General features: G+C 48.6%; 1 protein-coding gene across 4 annotated transcripts in view; it reads right to left on the bottom strand.

Annotated features, from left to right (window-relative positions):
- Window positions 1-20650, bottom strand: part of VWC2L (von Willebrand factor C domain containing 2 like) — a 52678-nt gene that overhangs the window by 16801 nt on the left and 15227 nt on the right. For 3 of the 4 annotated variants that reach the window (XM_071562397.1, XM_071562400.1, XM_071562399.1), the window contains exon 3: window positions 14005-14134. The exons of the other annotated variant lie outside the window; for it this stretch is intronic. In XM_071562397.1, the coding sequence (XP_071418498.1) occupies window positions 14005-14134 (130 nt within the window). The remainder of the gene's footprint in view (window positions 1-14004; window positions 14135-20650) is intronic. 4 annotated transcript variants of the gene reach the window in all.

Raw genomic sequence — 20650 nt, 5'->3', positions numbered from 1 at the left:
TCCTGTCTGCCTTAAGCCAAAGTAGCAACTGTGACATGGACATCTCTGCCTAAGGCAGGGCCCTGGATGAACTTTATGGTCCCTTCCAACCCAAACCATTCTGTGGTTCTATCATGATTTGTGGGTGCTGATGTCCAGATGTGGGGTGCTGCCCCAGAGATCCCCCCCTGGAGTGCACAGCCAAAATCCTCAACTCTGCAGCTCATTTCAGCTGAGAAATGTAGAAACTCAGCAACTGTGGGATGAAATGCACAATGACCCTGCAGCACCTGGGACGTGGTGTCTTTCTGTCAGCATCCCCACCTAAGGCTTCCTCCCAGTGCCAAGGGGTGACAAACTCACTGCCAGCCCCTTGCCAAGAGGTCACCTCTGCCAATGGGGGACAGCAGGGGGGTAATGCCAAAAGACCAGCAGACCACACAGACAGCAACACCTTATGAAAAGGTGCTGCTACTAAATGGACATCAGAAGGTGCCAAGCCTTCAAGCACCACCAGACCTTTCACCTCACCAGCTGAGAAAGTCTTCGACATAATCAAGTTATGTTCCGGATTTTATTCAATTTTTTTCCCCCAACAGATTAGTGGAAACCAGAAAGCCAATGATCTGTAGCCCCTCTGCTGCCCCCCAGGCTGTGACCTGCCTATTAATGCACTCAGTGATAGAGAACCATTGGACTGGTCCCACCAGGGAGCCAATATTTAACCAGCCCATGCAATCCCTGGTTTGCTGCAGCCTTCCCTCTGCCTGCATTTCCTGCACCAGAGCAGGTCATGTCTAGAAAGCCCAAACCTCAGTCAGGAGGACAAACCACACCCATTTCCTTGATGCACTTGAGCATCCCCTTCACATCTGACAAATCCTATTCCAACAAGGATTCACACATGGCTTTGGAACCCCAGTGCCCCCCAGGGGCTGGAAGAGCCCAGCCTGCTTGGCAAAGGGTGTCCCCGCTGTCTGGTGATGCCTATCAGCATCCCATGTGAGCCTGACAAGCACGGGCACTGCCACTGCTCCCAGGGAGCACCACTCCGAGGTGAATCCCTTCATCTCCTCCCTGGCTACAGGGCAGAGGCAGCTCTTTCACCCCCAGTTAGGAGAGAAGCTTCTTGTTTGATCACAGGTGAATCCAAGGAGGGAGAGTGCAGGCAGAGTACACGGAGACAAGAGAGAAGGGGCAGTGCAAACTGCTAAACCACTGTGCACACAGCAGGAGTAAGGAAAGCCCTGGTTTCTTGCTGAGGGCCTGTAATTCCTTCTTTGGAGGCCATTCCCTTTCCATCAGCACTCCTCAAGCCTTTAAATCCATAGATACATGTTTGGCTAAAAGTGTAAGAAAAGCAATCACCTTTACTTCATGGGTTGACACAACTGGGAAACCCAGACGACCATTTGGGCAGGGTGGTCTCTCCAATCCCTGTGAAACTCTTCAAGAAGGGGCTTATATGGGCACAGGAACTGGCCCTCACTTTTTTAGTTTAGTTTGGTTTGGGTTTGGTTTTTGGCTTTTGGTTTTAAAACTTTCTATTATAAAAACTTCCCTGTTGAGGTGTTAGGATGAATGAGAGAGGGGACAAGTCTTCACCTGCTGCCAGGCAGCAGTGTTCCCTGGGAGCAGGGCAGCCAGATCAGTTCACACCAGTCTTGGCAACCAAATCCCAGTGTATTTGCTCCCTAGAGGAACATGATGTAGCCAAGAAAAATGAGGTTCCTGTGTAAAGCACAGTAAATATATCTAATTGTTACTATCACAGACAGGTTTTCATTTTTAATCACAGTTTTCCAAGTCCTTAACAATTACAGTTTGACGTTCCCTGTAATACATTTTTGCTTTTCACAGCTTGCAAGGTAACCAGAAATTCCCTCTCGCGGCTTTCCGTGTAGCACAGCCAGGGGACCAGAGCTTTGTGTGCACCAACCGAAAACAGCAGCGAAATCCATTCATAACCCGCTGGCAGCGCCGCCCCGATCCGCGGCCCGGGGGCAGCTCTGCGAGGGGAAGGGGCAGCTCTGCGAGGGGAAGGGGCAGCAATGCCTGGGGAAGGGGCAGCAATGCCTGGGGAAGGGGTAGCAATGCCTGGGGAAGGGGCAGCTCTGCGAGGGGAAGGGGCAGCAATGCCTGGGGAAGGGGCAGCTCTGCGAGGGGAAGGGGCAGCTCTGCATGGGGAAGGGACAGCTCTGCATGGGGAAGGGGCAGCAATGCCTGGGGAAGGGGCAGCTCTGCGAGGGGAAGGGGCAGCTCTGCATGGGGAAGGGGCAGCTGTGCGAGGGGAAGGGGCAGCAATGCCTGGGGAAGGGGCAGCTCTGCGAGGGGAAGGGGCAGCTCTGCGAGGGGAAGGGGCAGCAATGCCTGGGGAAGGGGCAGCTCTGCGAGGGGAAGGGGCAGCTCTGCGAGGGGAAGGGGCAGCTCTGCATGGGGAAGGGGCAGCAATGCCTGGGGAAGGGGCAGCTGTGCGAGGGGAAGGGGTAGCTCTGCATGGGGAAGGGGCAGCAATGCCTGGGGAAGGGGCAGCTGTGCGAGGGGAAGGGGTAGCTCTGCATGGGGAAGGGGCAGCAATGCCTGGGGAAGGGGCAGCTCTGCGAGGGGAAGGGGCAGCTCTGCATGGGGAAGGGGCAGCTATGCCTGGGGAAGGGGCAGCTGTGCGAGGGGAAGGGGCAGCTCTGCGAGGGGAAGGGGCAGCTCTGCATGGGGAAGGGGCAGCTATGCCTGGGGAAGGGGCAGCTGTGCGAGGGGAAGGGGCAGCTGGGACAGCTCAGCGTGGGGAAGGGGCAGCAATACCTGGGGAAGGGGCAGTTCTGCGCGGGGAAGGGGGAGCTCAGCACGGGGAAGGGGCAGCTGTGCGAGGGGAAGGGGCAGTAATTCAAGAGGAAGGGGCAGTTCTGCGTGGGAAAGAAAAGGGCAGCTCTGTGAGGGTCAGGGGTAGCTCTGTGAGGGAAAGGGGCAGCTCAGCGAGGGGAAGGGGCAGCTGTGCGAGGGGAAGGGGCAGCTCAGCGAGGGGAAGGGGCAGCTCTGCATGGGGAAGAGTCAGCAGTGCGAGAGGAAGGGGCAGCAGTGCGAAGGGAAGGGGCAGCTCTGCGAGGGGAAGGGGCAGCTCTGTGAGGGGAAGGGGCAGCTCAGCGAGGGGAAGGGGCAGCTCTGCGCCCACCCCGCCCGCCAGACACGGGGTGACGCATCTGGTGTTGCTGCGGCACCGCTCCGATAAATAATCAATCCTCCCGCAGAAGGAGTCCCACGGACGTCAGCGCTGGCTGCGATGAGTCAGAGAGCAGAGAGCGAGGCTTTTCTGGAAGGAACACCCAAGGGGGCTCGGCCCTCATGAAAGCAGAGCCTCTGGCTTGCAAACTGACGGGGCTGGCTCGGCACACGTTCCTCGCCCGCGGGGCTGACGGGCGACTGTTCTGCCGGGGTTTGGAGCCCTTCCCGCACGAAAACACGCCGCTATTTCGGCTCACAAGCCGCACACCAGGCAAAGCCACTGACCTGAGATAATGAGACTCTGCGATACCAAAGCATTATCGAACGAGGGCTCTTCCACCCACGCCTCCTGACATTTCCCATGCATTTCAATCAGGCAAGAAAGCACAGTCCAAGGTGCTGTTCTGCAAACAGCAAAGCCTGTGAGCCTCATCCTGCAAGGTGCCAAGGGTTTTCCAAAGAGCACTGGATGCTGGCAGCCCTCTCCTGCCAAGTGGGGAAGGAAGAGGTGGCCCCAGAGGCATCTAACCCCAGAGGAGTATTTTGATCCCAGAGCATCACAGAATGGTTTGGGTTGGAAGGGACCTTAAAGCTCATCTGGTTCCAAACCCCTGTCCTGGGCAGGGACAGCATCCACCACCCCGGGTTGCTCCAAGCCCTGTCCAGCCTGGCCTTGAGGGATGGGGCAGCCACAGCTTCTCCAGGCAACCTGTGCCAGGGCCTCACTCACCATCCTCACAGGGAGGAGTTTTTTCCAAACCTACTCTCTTTCAGTTTGCAGCTACTCCCCCTTATCCAGTCACTCCATGTTCTTGTAAAAAGAACTTTCTTGTAGTCCTCCTTTAACCCTGGACCTGGCTACTTACCCAGGCCAGGGGAGAGCCCAGTGGGAAGGATGTTTCCCATCAGTCAGAGCTGTTTCTCCTGTTCCTCTCCCACTTAAATGGGGAGGGAAAGTCAAAGGCGCAAACACTTTTTGCTTTTAATATAAATCAGAGCAGGCTGTTTGAAATAATCCACTGGGCAAAAAGTCCTTTTGTTTCTGTCTTCCCTATTAGAAATGTTCCAAATTATAAAATAAAGATCTACATCTAAAACCATGTCACCCCCTCCAGCCTCCTGATTTCAGTCAGTTCATTCTGAAAGCATTAAATGGGGCATCAGATGACTTCAAGGTTTTTCCCTGACCTTTTTTAACGTACAAACAGCGAGTTTGCTATAATTGGCCTTTCTCCTGGGGAGCTTTCAGTGAGTCAGCATTTTCTGACCAACACATTCCCATTTTCTTCAAATACTCTCAAGCGGCTGCAGTGAAAAGAGTCTGAGCTTTGAAAGGTTGGGGAGAACTTTGTGTGCTTATCTTCACACAGACCCTCTTCTCTCAACAGATCCCTGTGCAGGACATCAGCACTTCTCTTTCTGGTACATCGGTTCCTGCTTCATTTATTCCAACAAACTGCTTCCCTACCAGCACTACCTGGCATGAAACATTTGTAACTGGGACAAAAATGTGGTTGTCATTACACCAGTTTGCATCAATTGTGGGACTCTTCTGTATTTATTTCTTAAAACTCCTTACTGAATTCCTTGTGGCAATTATGATTTCAGAAACAGGTCCAAGTGGAGTATGGACATCCTGGGATTTACCTCCTGTTACAAAGTGCTGACAGTCAGGGTCCTGTGGGTGACTTCTCTGCCCAGCCCTCTTTCACTGAGCTGCATCAACATGGCCAGAGGCACAAGGAGCTGACCTGAACCAACCCAACCACCCAAAGCAGAGACAGCAACATCCTCTGATCTTTCCCACCAGGCTTTTATTGGCTCGTGACCAAGTCTAAGCTCTCCAGTCTTGGGCGGTAATTCAGAGCAACACTGCAGAAGGGTTTTCTAAGCACCAACACAGACAGCAAGAACTGAGCCCCCCAACCAGCCAAGCCTGTGCTGCAGGAACAGAGGCACAAGTAGCCTCATGCTGCAGGAGCCGTGCCCTGGTGCTGTGCCTGCAGACCTGCACGGAGAGCTGGATGCTCCCAAGGAAAGCTGGAGCACACAGACAGCTGACCCAGGCAGGGTGGGCCAAGGGGGTGGGAGGAAATGGATGCTGATGCTCATGGACACAAGAGCACCTCTGGACAACAGGGACTGCTGATGGCAGACTTGGCACTGCACCAGCCTCTCCCTGTCCTACAGGAATGTTCAGCAGCAGCACCGCTGCCACCAAGAGAACATCCGCACACCCTCACCCCAATGGGCTGTGCCAGCTGTGGCTCCCTCTGCCAAAGGGTTCCATCAAGCCTGTACTCATCTTCCTTCTGCCCAGGTGATGTGTTTCACCAGCAAGTCAGGGGTGGAGATAAAGAAAACACACCTTAAAAAACACTTCTTAGTTTCTCCAGCCACACTGACAGGTGAGTTGGCAAGGGTGGGATGTGCAGACATGCAGTGATACCCAGGATGAGATTACTGTGCTGCTGTCCCTTGCAGAGGGGTGTAGGGGTAGGAGTGACAGAAGGCTGCAGCTGAAATGCAAGATCCTACCAAAGGAGAGGGGATGGAGATGCAGTAAAAGTGGAGGGAAGGGAAGGAAGTGGGAGGAGAAAACTTCTCTGCGCTTTTCTTAATTCTAAGTGTTCTCAGACTTGCTTAGCTGTAATCTTTAATTCATATTTTCATTACAGTCTCTTTGTTCTGTAAAGTCTGCATTTCATGTAAAAGGAGCAGCTCAAACATCAATTATTTGACATAAGTCAACCCCTTGTTAAAGTCCTCTACTCTACATATATGTAGGCTCCAATAAAAGAAGCATTAAACATTCATTAAATTAGAAATACATGAAGACAGTGCCTGCCACTTTTCTCATACAGATGTGCTTAACAGTCCCAACCTTCTAGAGCAGCAAAAATAAACCCATTTCTAATCCTTTTAGAAACCCTGACCATGCAAAACACCCCAGCCTCCTGCAATGCCCCTCTGAGTGACCCACAGATACCAGCAGGTCAGATCCTCAGCTGGGGCAAATGAGAGTAAAACAGAGACATTACAGCAAAGGACACAGACTCAGGATTTGGCTTTAGGCTCTTCTTGCAGCAGAATGGTTTACAGCAATGTATCTGGGTAATAATGTCACTTTTGGTCTTTTAAGTCACACCAAGAATCTGATCAGGTGAGGAACAGCAGCAGTACCACACCTGCTTTCATTTCAGTACTGCTTGGGCTGCCTGTGTCCTGCAAAGGGAACTTGGCTTCCCAACCTGCATCTAGGAACTTTCTCCCTACAAAAAACCCCAACCTGGCCCCGCTGTTTATGAGACCTACACCAATACTATCATCATGATAGTGACTCTTGCACTACCACTTCCATAGGCTGGTGCTCACAAATTTCAGCAGTATTTTCCCAAGGGGAAACAATCACTTATGAGCAGAAGCTTCACAAATATTTGAGAGTTTAAAGAGCAATGCAGAGCATGTAACGTGTTTCCCACATCTCTGAGAGCTGTGTCCCTAAAAGAAAGCTTTGGAGCCAGTCCCAGCCAACAAGTGGCTTCTCATAATCCTCCCTGGCCCTTCTCCTTGGGGTGCCTGTTACACTCATTCTGCCATCTGTCACAGTGCAGGCATGGAAGTGTGGTTAGGACCTGGGGAACAAATCCAGGACAGCCGCTTTCAGCTCTCGCCTGGCCTTTGGCTGTCAGGCAGAGCCTTTTCCTGCCGTGTTTAATTTGTGAATTATCCTGTTCTTGCTTGCTGGGCACAGGAAGAGGCCACAAAGGCTCGGGCAGCACCAGGTGACCCGTGAGCGCGGGGTGAACACGTGGGGTGGCAGGGGCTGCTGTCCCACTGGCTCCCGCTGCAGTCCCTTTGAATGGAGCCTTTCCCAGCAGCTTCCCTGTCACTCTGGCACTGCACAGTCCAGCAGCTCCAGCTTTGTGTGAGCACTGAGCTGTGTGATGGAGTTAATCACATTAAGCGCTGCTCAGTTTGTGGCTTTTTTGTTCTCTAAAGGCTTTTCCTCTCCTTTGCCTCTTTTAGTCTCACTTTGTTTGAAACTTCAGGAGGTGGCAGATCCAACTCAGCCCTCCCTGATGCTCTCCAGCAGCAGGATGGCCAGTTTTGGGAGGTTTAACCTCTGTGTACCCTTCCAAAGCTTTTTACTGTTCTCAGATGACTCTTCCAACAGCTGTGTCCATAGGAAGCAGGGCAGTCCTCAGTCAGCAGGACATTTAAGGTCTGTATATTCCAGCTGCAGGAGATTTCCAAAAGCAATGGAGGGTCTGGCTCTTCACAGGTATATATATTCACATATATCTCCAAATCCCACCAGCAAGTTTGGCATCCACGTGCCTTTAACCACTCGGCCCAAAGTGATGGAGATGAACAAGCTCCACTGAAAGGCAATTTTAGAGAAGGGACTTCTGTTAGACAGGAGTGTTGTGTCAGGCTGGTGTCTGCCTGGCCCAAATACACCACTTGGATTTCAGTCGTGATCTTCTACCAGCTTTGAAATCAATCCTGCCTTTCTCTGTTGGCAATGAAATCACTCCTTTATTTGAGCTAAAAGGGCACCACAGTTCCCACTGGTGCTGGTAATCCCAGGGAACATCAGCCTGTCCCTCCTGTGCCATGAGAGGGGGTGGTGGCCGTGGGGTGACCGAGTGCCCACAGCGCTGGCTGGTGCCTGGCTGCCACCAGGACTTCATGCACCAGGAATGAGGGTGGTGTGGCTGGGCTACACTACTCTCTTCTGCCTCTGGGACCCAGGAGGGGGATCGTGGAGTCCAGCAAATCCGGCGTGGGGAAAGCGTCTTCTCCTTGGCTGCATCTGCACAAGCAATCAGCACATTGCATAGACTTTGGCTGAAGGGGGGTTAAGTGCAATCTTAAAATCTGGCCATTTCAGGAATTCCTGAAATAAATTAGAAGAGGAATTTTATTTAGTTGTTTGGTTTTGGTTTTTATTTTTTTCTAAAGGAATCTCCCCATGGCTCCAAATCACTGTTTTCCATAAAGTAAAAGAACATGAAGTCTTCTCTCATCCTCTTGCCACATTTTCTGTGTCACCTTTGTCCTCCAACAGTTGTAATTAATCAAATGGCAGACAAAACATCCTCTCCCCAAATCCTTCCTTTTTTTTTCCTCAAACTTTTAGTATTTTTTCCACACTTCCTTGATTTTTTTGTCACTGATCAGGTTAGAAGCAGAAGCTTTCCAAAACAATGACCTGGAGCTTCGGTGATCCACATCTTGCAGATAAATAACAAGCCATATTTATGCAATCAGGCAAAAGTAGCTTAAAATCCAGGCACTGGATTATTTGATATTAAAATCTTGGCACTTTTCAAGATGGCTGATAATTTGGAACAACAGAGACCATGTGGGACAGTTCTTTTTGTCAATATTGGTTAACAACATGCACTGTTAATCCATTACCTTCACCTAAAAGAATTTACATTTAGATGGAGCTTTTGTCCCCCCAAATCCTTGAAGCATCAAAGGTCTGTTCCCGGGTGTTATCCTACAAAAACACATGCAAAATTCCCTTAGGGACAGGAGTGAAGTGTATTTGTGTGCCAAAGGAAAGGCTGCCCTTGGCTCCCATGGGCTGGGAAAATCCTTGGGGGTTTCCTGAGCAACCCACTGTGTTATGGCAGGATCAGGCTGGGGTGCTTATTTCAAATTAACTCCAACAGAGAAATAACGAGCAGCAAGTTTATATTCTCAGTGAATTAGGCAAAATGTGGATTTATATGCACGGAAAGAAATTATTATTTACTTGCATTTGTGCTCATACCCTAAAATATAGAGACATTTGTAGGGAATTAATAATATTCATAGCATATTATAATAAATACCCACAAGAGCTTTGCCTGAAGACATGCTATTTTACCAGTGTGAAATCTGTTGAAGGTCAAAGGGATCTTTTATTTGTGTGTGGAGGGCAGGATCAGCCTCTTTACTTGGAAATCTGTATCAACTGTGATAATTTAAAACTTTAATTAAAGACTCAGTGACAGATTATCTACCAAATGTCTTTCTGCTGCCCAGGATTCCATCAGGAATGTCTCCAGAAGCCCAGGCTGAGTAAGCACACTGGGCAGGAAATATTTCACTGTGGACACCTTAGCTTTCATCTGGCTTGTTGGGTAACAAATACTTTTGCTGAGGATTGGTGGCAACAAACATTGAATTAAAGGCAAAACCAGACCCCAACCCAGAAATTTATAATACTTATTCTGTTCATCCCTCAAGAAAATGAAAGCACCACAGCAAGGACTATTTCAGCAGCTGTGTTAATGCACGTGTAAATGGGGGAAGGCACCTTTGGAACGCTCTGAAAAGCATTTCACACTTTAGAGAGGACAGGAAGTTAACAATTCTACTGTGGTGTTTATTAGAATGTTAAAATTAATTTCCCTGACACAGCTGTGCCATAAAACCCCCCAGTGCTGATGAATTTTTGCTCATGTTGGGATTATCTTTGGATACAATTCCAAAGGAGCAGTTTGTAGAGTCAGGAGGACATGAGTGCTCACTTCTCTCCTCACCTCTGCTCCAGCCTTCCCCAGTTGGAAATTACATCTGATTTTCCTTCCACAGAGCAGCAAACAGGGGATGGATGCACAAGTGGTGTGAAGCTGAGCCCCCTGAGAGCAGTGGGAAGGGATCAGTCCTTGGAAGGACCCCCAAGGCCACGAGGGGACTCCCTGCTGGGGCACATCCCCTCAACCCCCAGAGGGGCAGGCGGGGAGTGGGTGGTTTTGGCGCCCACAAATGGCACAGGGGGAGGTGAAATGCAGGGGATTTCTCCCTCTGTGCACAGCAGCAGGTGAGAGTTGCTTGGAGCTGGCAAAGAAGAGGAACTGATTTAATCCGGAGCACAGATTAAACCAGATTAAGAGATGTGAGAGAGGATACACTTGGGATCCAACCCCATCCCTGCACCCTGCACCCTTGCCAGGCCACATCCAAAGGGCTGAAGGCAATGGAAAAAGCAACCTCCAAGCAATGCACAAGAAAGGGTGTGAAAGGCACACACATATCCCACCAATAATGGGGCTCAACCCACAGCACTGGATGGATTTACTGGGGGGACAATTAGAGGTTGGGACATGAAAAGTTCAGGGTCAGGTGAGATGGCCCAGAGGAGGTATGAGCAGCACCACACAGGGGTGTCTACAGCCCTGGCCACAGGAGGATGGAGACCTCCCTGGGGACTTTTGTGTGGAAAGGCTTTGGCATAAGCAGAGTCCTTTAGAACCGCAGGAGAACCGGGGGCAGGAGGGACATTGCACAGGGTGGCAGCCACGAGTTTGATTTTAACAGTGATAGGCAAGCTTTAGATGCTGCAGAGGAGAGAGTTAACAGCAGCTGACACACTTTTGTCTGGAGAAGTCACAATGACTAGAAATAACAACTCGGGGCCATAATTCCACGGCCTGTCACTACCAGGAAACGTGAAACCCAATGACCTTTCATCTCCACGACAGAAATGCTGCACAGCACCTGAAGCCATTGCCCTCAAAATCCACTCTGACAAACTGCATGATAGGACATGAAGGAGAAAACGTCCTCTCCCTCCCTCACCCCCAAATTTCCTCCTGCTCTGTGTGTAATGTGGTATCCCTTGCCAAGCAGAGCCAGCTTTGCATGAGCTGCAGAGTTTAGCAAAGCACGAGATAACAATTTCATTTCTTTTGACCATAAGGAATAAAGCCACAGAATCACAGAATGGTTTGGGTTGGAAGGTATCTTAAGGATAACCTCATTCCACCCCCTGCCATGGGCAGGGACACCTTCCACCAGCCCAGGGTGCTCCAAGCTCTGTCCAACCTGGCCTTGGACACTTCCAGAGATGGGGCACCACAGCTGCTCTGGGCAGCCCGTGCCAGTGCTCACTGATGCCCAGCAGTTTTGCCCTTGACAAGACAGAGTTAAGAAAGGCATGAATCTGAATGTCTCGAGAGGAAATTATTCTCCCATCAATGGCAGTAACAGCTAAACAAGCAGGCAAGCCATGCTGCTGGCAGAGTGCAGCAAACGATGCAGGGCTGTGTTTTAACCTAAAACAAGGCTCTTCTGAAATTTTAAGGAGTAGCTTTGGAAATGATGATTTGCACTTCATGTTTTTCTGGAGATTGACTTTTCTTCCCCTCCAACAACTGTATCACTCGAGCTCTGCTCTTTGCCAGCCTAAAATGATGACCAAAGGGACTGAGATTAAGTTAAAATCTTTTCATCACACTGAAACATGGCACTGAAAGTGTCTTGACCACTTTGGTAGAAAACAAAAGCTACTGGATGCAGGAAAAAAACAAATAAATTAAAAAAGGGGGGGTTCAGTCATTTAAGTGGGTCTGTCAGCTTGTGTTATCTTCATGCATTTGTGAAACTGAGCTTTAATTGACTGGCTGCAGTGGAGAGCTGAAAGACAAAATTTTGGTCTCAAGATGAACAGACAGCTGAAGATGTTGTGCTCCTCATTCATTAGGATGTGTCAGAGGGATTCAGATGGGAAGAGACACAGCAATGGCTGTTGCTTTCATCACAATCCCCCAAACTGTAAGGGAAAGGTGAAGGGAGTGTGCCACACTCAGCCACATCCAAGAGCAGTAACAAAATGTTCATCAAATTCCCTGTCAGAAAGGAGACTATCTTGGGGCTACTAATTTCTGTCACTATGTGAATTCTTTCATTATGTTTGTGGCAGATTTAGCCAAAACTCCAAGCTTTGGCCAACCATCAGCCAGTCAGCAACAGCTGCAGCAGGAGGAGCACAAAGCCCAGCCAGCTGGGGGGTCTCACATCCCTTCCCTACAGCCAGGCTGGGATACAGGGAGGGGTTCAGCTCCCTTACAGCACCCCCCGTGTGGATATGCTCCTCTGCTCCCAGAACAGCCATGCCCCACTGCTGGCTGAGCTGTGCTGCAGGCCCTGCTCTCCCTGGCCCCAGAGCCCAGGATTCCCAGGGCATGCAGGCTGCTCTGGAGAGGATGGTGAGAAACACATCCCTGCCCAAAAAAGATTTCAGCTGTACAGCTTTACACCTGTGTCCCCCACAGATGAGTGAAGAGAGCAGTGGAGGCATTTGGAAAAACTGTGGGTGAAGCCTCCTGGCTTCTGCTTGAGAGTTCCAGTCACTACACTGTGCCCCAGAGTCCCTTCAGCACGTGGCTGATTTTCCTTCTTGTCCTCCTGTCCTTGTCCCCATCATCAGGAGCTGCTTCTTTCCCTTGTTATTTGGGCACTCTGATGGTTTTGGGAAGACACATGCTGCTCATTCCCAGTCACCAGGCATGTCAGGGACTGCAACCAGCCCCTGAAGAGAGGGAGTCTGGTTACTGGGTCATGGTGGTGAAGGGCTGGTAGGGAAATCCAGCAGCTTCTGGACCTGTGTGAAGGCACCTCTGAGGCTGCACCGTGGGAAGCCTGAGGGATGCCCACAGGTTGGATTCAGCGTGGCACCCTCTGTGATGGGAACAGAGGCCAAACACACACAGGCGTCGCTTTTTGGCTGCAAATGGGTCTGAACCAAAGCAATGGGCACGGCCACGGCCAGTGGCACCCCCAGGGCACCAACACAAGACATGGGCCTTGCTGAGTGTGGTGGGAAACCTCACACCCAGCGCCGGGGACCATCTGCAAAGGGGGTGGACAGAGCAGGGGAACAAACCTTTTCTCTGAGGTTCACCAACATCAACAACAAACCAATGACATTTCCTATGAACATTTTCTGCTTTTCAACAGGAACACAAAACTAACTGAAAATTGTAAATATTCTTTTGACCAAAAATCATGGTTTAATAGAAACCTTAGGATTTCAAGCAGTACTTTTGGTACAGTTTTCCAGATATTTTTTAATTTTGCAAGTTCCTTTAGTAAACATATTTTGCATTTCCAATTCTTTGCTCTTTCTCTGTCTTAAAGAGCAGAAAATGTGTTGAAAATGTTATTTCTTTGCAAACATTTTCATTTAGATCCAAAAGCAACCATAACTCTTACCCAGCAGCAGTGATGTATGCACGAGAAAATATATATGGATAGTGAATTCTAAATAGGAGGAGGTGAATCCAAGGAGCCATTTCTTACACATTCAGAAAGCTGTGAAGAGGTTTATGTGCAGCTACCTTACCTTTTAATCTGTCTTCACATCTACATGGGGAGAAAGGTGCTTTTTCTGAGACACATGTGCACACAGGCTGCTGTGCAAGACCGGGGAGACCTTCTTGGAAACAGATTTATTTTCCAAAGAGGTACTTTCAGTCATTCCAAAACCCTTCTTGGAAGTATTGATGAGTCAGGCTCCAATTCATGAAATCATTTCAGCAGGACAATTAAGGCCAACACTACACACACAGACTCCAGCACAGAACTAACGATGTTCTGGGTTTGGTGAGTGTCTTACTGGCCACAGGAGAAGTCTTGCCTTTGATTTTGGTGAGTTTTCCCTTGGCCTTAGGTAATAACCATTGGTTTCTTAATTTAGGGGCAAAGACTTCCTCTTTTCTCATAAACTTGGTTCTGTGTTAGAGTAGTTGTGAGAAAAAAAGCAACAACATGAAACAACAATCACTGATATCAGGACTCAGTTCTATGAAGTCTTATTCAAATCAGCCACTCCATCTGCTTCCAGGAGAAGACACAGGCCAGGAAGGGTTTTCACAGGTGGCATCCCATAACTGAAGGCCACGCACCAGGAGAAGGAACAGCCCCCACTGCTGATGGAAGCAAACCCCCTGGGTGCATCAGTAACAACATGGGAATAAAATGTTTCCTTTTCATCTCTTTGTTAAAGCCAACACAGGACTCTCTTACCATTTTTGCAGACAGGACAACACTGCTCTGGTTCATAGACCGGGTTGACACACTCGGGAACGGCGCAGTCTGCTACAACACAGTGAACTTCATTGCTGGGCTCGCAGCGACACCATTCGCATGGCGAGGGCTAGGAACAAAGCTGGAGTTAGCCCGTGGCCTCCCGCAGCTCACAAGTTTGCAACATTTCCATCTCACCACAAGACACACACAATTAGAGTTCAACATCCCCTGACTGCATCATTCATCATGGGTAATACCAATCAACCTCTGGGACAAAGAGCAACACCTGAAATGGGCACCAGAACATCAAAAAAGGGTGTTGTGAGCCTTGTTTTCCCAGAGAGGGTTTGGGGTGCTTCAGCCTTCATGACCCTTTAGGTTCCTTTGACAAAAAGCCTGAGCTGAGCCACGAGGTTGCACCTCTGCTCTCCCCATGTGTGCTGTCTTACACATCCAGCCAGAAGAAGAGCAGGATTTTGGGGAGTTGTTTGGCCTGGAGAAGAAGAGGCTCAGAGGTGACCTCAGCACTGTCTGGAACTGCCTGAAGGGAAGTTCTGGCCAGGTGGGGGTTGGTCTCTTCTTCCAGGCACTCAGCAATAGGACAAGGGGGCACGATGAGCTCAAGCTCTGCCTGGGGAAACTGAGGTTGGAGAGCAGAAAGAAATTCTTTGCAGAGAGAGTGCTCAGGCATTGGAATGGGCTGCCCAGAGAGGGGGTGGATTCCCCATCCCTGGAGGTTTTTCAGCTGAGCTTGGCCGTGGCACTGAGTGCCATGATCTGGTAAAGGGACTGGAGTTGGACCAAGGGTTGGACTCGATGATCTCGGAGGTCTTTTCCAACCCAATCGATTCTATGATTCTATGAAAGTCATGAGTGTTGGTTTATCCAAGGAAGGGAGGATAGAGTGATTTTCCAGGACATACTTGTACACCACCACTGCCAGCAGACCCCAAGCTGTTGCCAGGGTGCTGCTGGGGTGGCCTGTCCATCTGCTACTTGCTCAGCTTTCATTCCCACCTTTCAGGGCACAGGAGAAATAGTGTTCAGGGCAAAAGTATTTTATTCTGTGTTTGTGAGCACTCCCGTAACACAACCATTAGTTCTGGTGCTGTCCCCTCTCCCACTTGCTTCAACAGCAACACTCACACAGAATATGTAAATAATTAGGAGATTGAGTAATTCTGCTGAGCCAGGGAATTCTGGATTAAAGCTAAATGGATTTGTTTCAGCTCCATCAATCCAAAGAGGAATCTCTGTGCACCTCTTGAACAGCACAGAGTTGTTACTGTCTCACTCTCTGCAAAGCTGTGAAAATCTATTGAAAAATAGGAAGGTCAGTGTTTTAAGGTTCCCAGTCACTTATGGGGTGTGCAAGTGTGATGGAAGGATGACAACAGAGCTAAGAAAGGAGAGTAAGGGGAGAATTAAAAGGAAAATAACTTCCTTTCAGTACCAGTAGGTTCAATATGTAACTCCCAGTTTCTCAGCAATGGTAGATCCATTACTAACACTTGAATGAGTAAATGTGGGTATTGGAAAATAATTCTGCTTTATGTTGTGTTGATAGGAATCTGCAGCAATGGGAACTCCCCAACATAAAAGAAACCCAATCCCATCCCCCCCAAACCCCAAAAGCACAAAAATGAGATGCAAAGAAAGATTAAACCTGATGTGTTTCAGACCTCAGTGATGGGTCACTCACTTCTACAAGACAGATGAGCCCTGGTTCTGGCAGGCAAAAAGCATTTCAGTTCACTTCTAAGAAGTTCCATATGTCTTGAGTCTAATCATTTATTCCCAGGAAATTCATTTCTACCTTAAAATGCACTAATTAAAGCTTCCCTTGCTTTGTCTCAGCATCTGCAGTCTATAATTCCCATCACCTCTCATTTGCTCACGGCTTTGGCAATTTAGATAAAATCAGCACTCCTTGAGCAAGGCAAGGAGCGCGTGGAGGTGGAATTCCTCTCTCTAATTATCGTTCCCCATTCAATCCTGCTTTGATTTCTGTCTGAAGCACCAGGAATCTAAATTCATTTGACTGGCATTTCTTATTCAAGGCTATTTAATAAGAAGAAACAATACAGAAGAAAATAGACAGAACTATTTGCTGAGGGATCAATAAGAAAATTGCTGCTTTGTTTTCACTCATTTTAATCGCTAATTATATGGAGTGGTAGAATCAGATCTTGTGATTTGTGGAGGCTTTCACTGACGTATCCTCCAGGACTTTCACTACTACACTGGCTGCAATGATAAGAAATATGGGATGGGTTTCCAGCCCAATCTACAGCCTAAAGATGATCAGCACAAGCAGAAGATGCCCCTGAACGACTCTGCTCTGAGGAGATGAGACGTGACACACACGTTTGCTCCAGCGTTGTTGGTGGAACCTCACAGTGACACTGTAACAAACCATGATGCTGCCTGGCAGGAGAGCAGCTTCCCAAGAGGGGGGAACTGTGCACAACTGAAACACGCCCTGGTGGAACAAGGAACGAGCAGCCAGCAAAGGAAAAGGCTGCTTTGGCACCAACCAGACTTTTCTCTGCCACCTCCTCTTCCCCATTGTGTAAGGTCAAAGCTACTTGGTCTTGCCACCAGGATCTTCCTCTGTCTGACCATGTTTCTCATGTGTCAGTGACCCTTATCATGGCTCTTCCCCAGCCCCTCCCCTCTAGGGTTGACTCCAGCTCCCCTCTCCTCTTAGTTTATGAATGCCTTGGCACTTTCTCCCATGGGATGTGCTTTGGGATCCGTTTCACAAACCCCTGCCCTTTCAGAAAGGACTTTGCCCCAAGCACACTGATTGAGCATCTTTCAACTGTTGTCTGCAGGTTCTGCATCCAAGCCATTACTTTCCCTGGAGCTATCCTTCTTGGGAAACAACTGCCCAAAACCAAGTCCTCTATCTATTGATATAAGCAGCAGGCAGACCCAGCAGCAAACTGACACACTGGGAACCAGGAGAGTCAGTGAATCAGTGAAAGATGTCCCAAAATTTTGTTTCCTGATTTCCTGATCAAAGATTTAACTCCCATGGAAGAGGGGTGGTTTACACTTTTGTAGCCACAGAAATTGAAACACCCGTTCCAGAAAAGAAACTCTCATCCCTACTGAAAAAGGAGATTGAAAAAATATAGAGGGTGTCTGAAGTAGGGCAGGAGAGAGGACACTGTCCCACATGGATAGTGCAAATGCTTTATTGCTGTGCCTCAAACTGATATTCTGGAAACACCTTTAAGATTAAAGGAATACAAAAGGTGATCATTTATTCACTCTATCTGTCCAAGACAGAATAATGTCTTAGAAGACTCTCCAGAGAAGAAAGGATTTCAGGAGATGTTGGTAAATAAATATCCTCCTGCCCATTGCCCAACAGGAAAATGTGCTCACGATGCCCAGGCACAACACCCACACCATTGCATGGTTCCTCACTGTTCAAGGCATGTTTTTAGAAAAGGACCTTCCATTAAAACCAGAGCAGCAAACTGGTAGAACACACCAGTCAGCAGAGCATTTTGAGTTGGGAAAAGCAGTGCAAAGCACCTGATGTTGCTTTTACCCAATGTCCACTTTCAGCAGGGTGGGAGCACTCACCCTCAGAACCACCAAGCCAACCCCTGCTGTTGTTGTCAGTGTAGGGCCAAGTCAAGCCAAGCTGGTGGGAAGGAGATGTGGACATCTAACCATCATTCAGGGGCTTTGAACAGCAGATGAAATGGGACATGGAGCACAAAGGACCTTCTCAGTCTCAGCACTGGCCCTGATTCACCTCTCCTCCAGCCAGTCGCTTCAAAAAGACCAGAGGAGCACAAAGATGTGGGTTCTGAACACCTGCTTATAACCACCCCTAAGATCATGGCCCAACTTCTTGAGTTCTACTGAGCTCAAGGAGGACTGGTTTGGCTGGGAGGGCAGGTTCATTCCCTGCTTCTGTGTGGGATGGCCCCATCACACACCAGGGTGGCTGGAGGACAGAGCCAGCACTTGTTCTGTGTGGCTGGAAAACCTTAAGTCTCAGGTGCTGTCAAATGGGAAACATCTGAAATCAGCAGAGTTTGTTAACAAAGGAAGAAGGAAGGAAATTAAAGCAGAGAACAGAGAATACACATGGCTAATAAAGATTTTATGTGTGTGAGCACATAATGACAAACTTGATAGATGATACAAACAAAGAAATGAAAAAGGCAGCAAAGGAAACAGAATGAAAAACAAGATACACCCTGAGCAGGGGAAATCAGGAAACCAAAGAAGGTGCAGATACTGCATCTCCTCATCTTCACTCTCCTACCCCTACACACCAGCTCCCCAGTGCTTTCACCTTGTCTTTGGAGGCAAATGCCAGGACATGCAGAAATGATGACTGATAACACCATCCAGCTACTCCTCTCAGTGATAAGGGGCTCCCTGTCTTACAGGGTGGGCATCAGGTGGGTCCTTCTTTAGTCAGCTACGAGTCTCATAAACCCACAGAAATCTCATTCCTCTGAGAGGTCTACTTGTGAGGGCTCCTCCAGGCCCCCCAGTCCTCCAGAAGGACTGCTGGACACACAGAGATGACATGATCAAACCATCCTTGAGGAAAATAGCCTAAAAATCTGACCGTTCACCATCTTAAGGGAGAGGTGAAGAAAAGAAATGGAAATCTGAACTCAAACCTCAATGTTTACATCTACTTGTTTATGCTTTTCTACAGCTGAGGAGATCTGGATCAAACATGTTTTTAGACCAAGGCAGCTGGAACAATCACACCAATAACCAACACACAAAACTTCATGTTTTTAGGCAAGATCTTGCAAGAAGCTTCTGCAAGGCTTAAGCTTTCCTCTGCCTCAGTCCTCACTTACTGAAATACTCCCAAATACTTACTGAACCTCCCCTGTATTTCTCCCTTGTCCATCACTATGGCACTCAAAGCCACCTCTTGGCTGCCCCAAACATGTGAAAGCCTTTTCTATCACCTTGTATAAAGCCTTGCCAGTTCTGCAAAAGTTCATCACTGAGCAGTAAGTATTCTCCTTGAGTGAAGGGAGGAAGAGTACACACACACACACACACACACACACACACACACACACACACACACACACACACATATATATATGTGAAACATTATTTTGCAGCCCTCCTCTTCCCTGCCTGCAATAAGGGTTTCTCTGCCTATGTGTCTGCTTGTCAATCACTCAGCTGCTTCTACACAACCTCTTCTAGAGAGGCAGAAAGGGAGTGATTTACCTAAGACAAACTAAAGACTCTGAGGGTGACATGTGACTGATACTTTCTCTCCACCTCTTTGTTGTGTCAATCAGAGGCAATTTTCCTCAACAGCACTTTTTGCTCCGCTGCCACACCCACCAGGCTAACTGTGGTTTGCAGGAGCACTCATTTCAGTCCTGTATGAGGGCTGTCACTCAGCTCACAAGACACCTCAGACCAAGTTTTAAGCTGCCGTCTCCTGTGATGAGCTGTGATTCTTCCAGCTGCCTTCACTCAGACTCAGGGTTTGAGGCTCATACCCCTCCAGAAGCTGGGAAAATGGTGCTCATTTTCCAACAGCCTCCCAAGGCTGAGATGTCATTTGGCACCTAAGTATTCAAGAGCCAGTGGATCTTGTAGCATTAAAACAGACTGCACAGAGACCTTGCTCTTGAGACTTCTCACTCCATGAATTTAGATGGCACCTGCTCCAGGCATGTTTAGCACAGCCACTTCCCACCACTTTGGACCTCTCACCACTTTTTTGGGAAAAGGCCTTCACTTGTATGGTGTTTTCCTTGTACCTGGGATCTCAGCCTTGCAGAAGAAGGTTTACATCTTTGCTGGAGTCAGCATAAAGGCTGCTCAAGGCTATGGCAAGTTCTTGCAACTGAAAGTCATCTGTTCTGACATCCAGGATTTGTTGAGCTGCTCTCCTCCCCCTCCTTCCTACACTCTCCAGCTGAGCTTGAAGAGGGTTTTGTACAAGAATGCCCCATAATCCCAAACTGGAAGACTCTATCTCATTGCCAAGGTCACATAAGGACCATGTCCTTGTGCTGTCTGACACACAACAGCCCCTCATCAATTATACACAGCTACTGCCAAGCAGCTACAGAGCAACACACACTTCAGGAGTATTATATCACAAATACCTGACATTTCTTTTGGGAAACAAAGGAGAAAATATACATGTAAGTGTTTACAACCATCTAATCATGTTACAAAGGACCAACTGATCATCATGCAGGGGCTGTTCAAGTTAGGAGAAGACTATCTAAGTTTGTCACTGAATTGAACATACCTGCTATTTGGGCCTGTGATGCTTTCCACAGATTTTACAACATGACCAGAATGACTGGAGAATTCTGCTTAGTTGACTGGAATTGGACATGGTGTATAATCAAGAAATTAAGGTTTTTTTCCTGAGCCCCAGGGAAACCCAAGGATCCATCACATCAGAACACAGGCAGAGGAGATGCCAGGACTCTTGGTGTCACTGTGAACCTGAATCAGGCATGTTACCTCCCACCTCCTTTAAGCACCAAAAAGGACATGGTGTGTAAGGATATGCCTTTTCTAGGTGATATTTCAAAGGGAAAGAATGTTTGTCATGGTAGTTTTGCTGAATATGGAGTTGCAATGCTTCTCCTCCTTTGAGAAC

Source organism: Pithys albifrons, chromosome 8, assembly GCF_047495875.1.
Source record: "Pithys albifrons albifrons isolate INPA30051 chromosome 8, PitAlb_v1, whole genome shotgun sequence".
NCBI lineage: Eukaryota > Metazoa > Chordata > Aves > Passeriformes > Thamnophilidae > Pithys > Pithys albifrons.
Note: the sequence above shows the minus strand (reverse complement) of the source record. Positions and strands in the feature narration are given on the sequence as shown.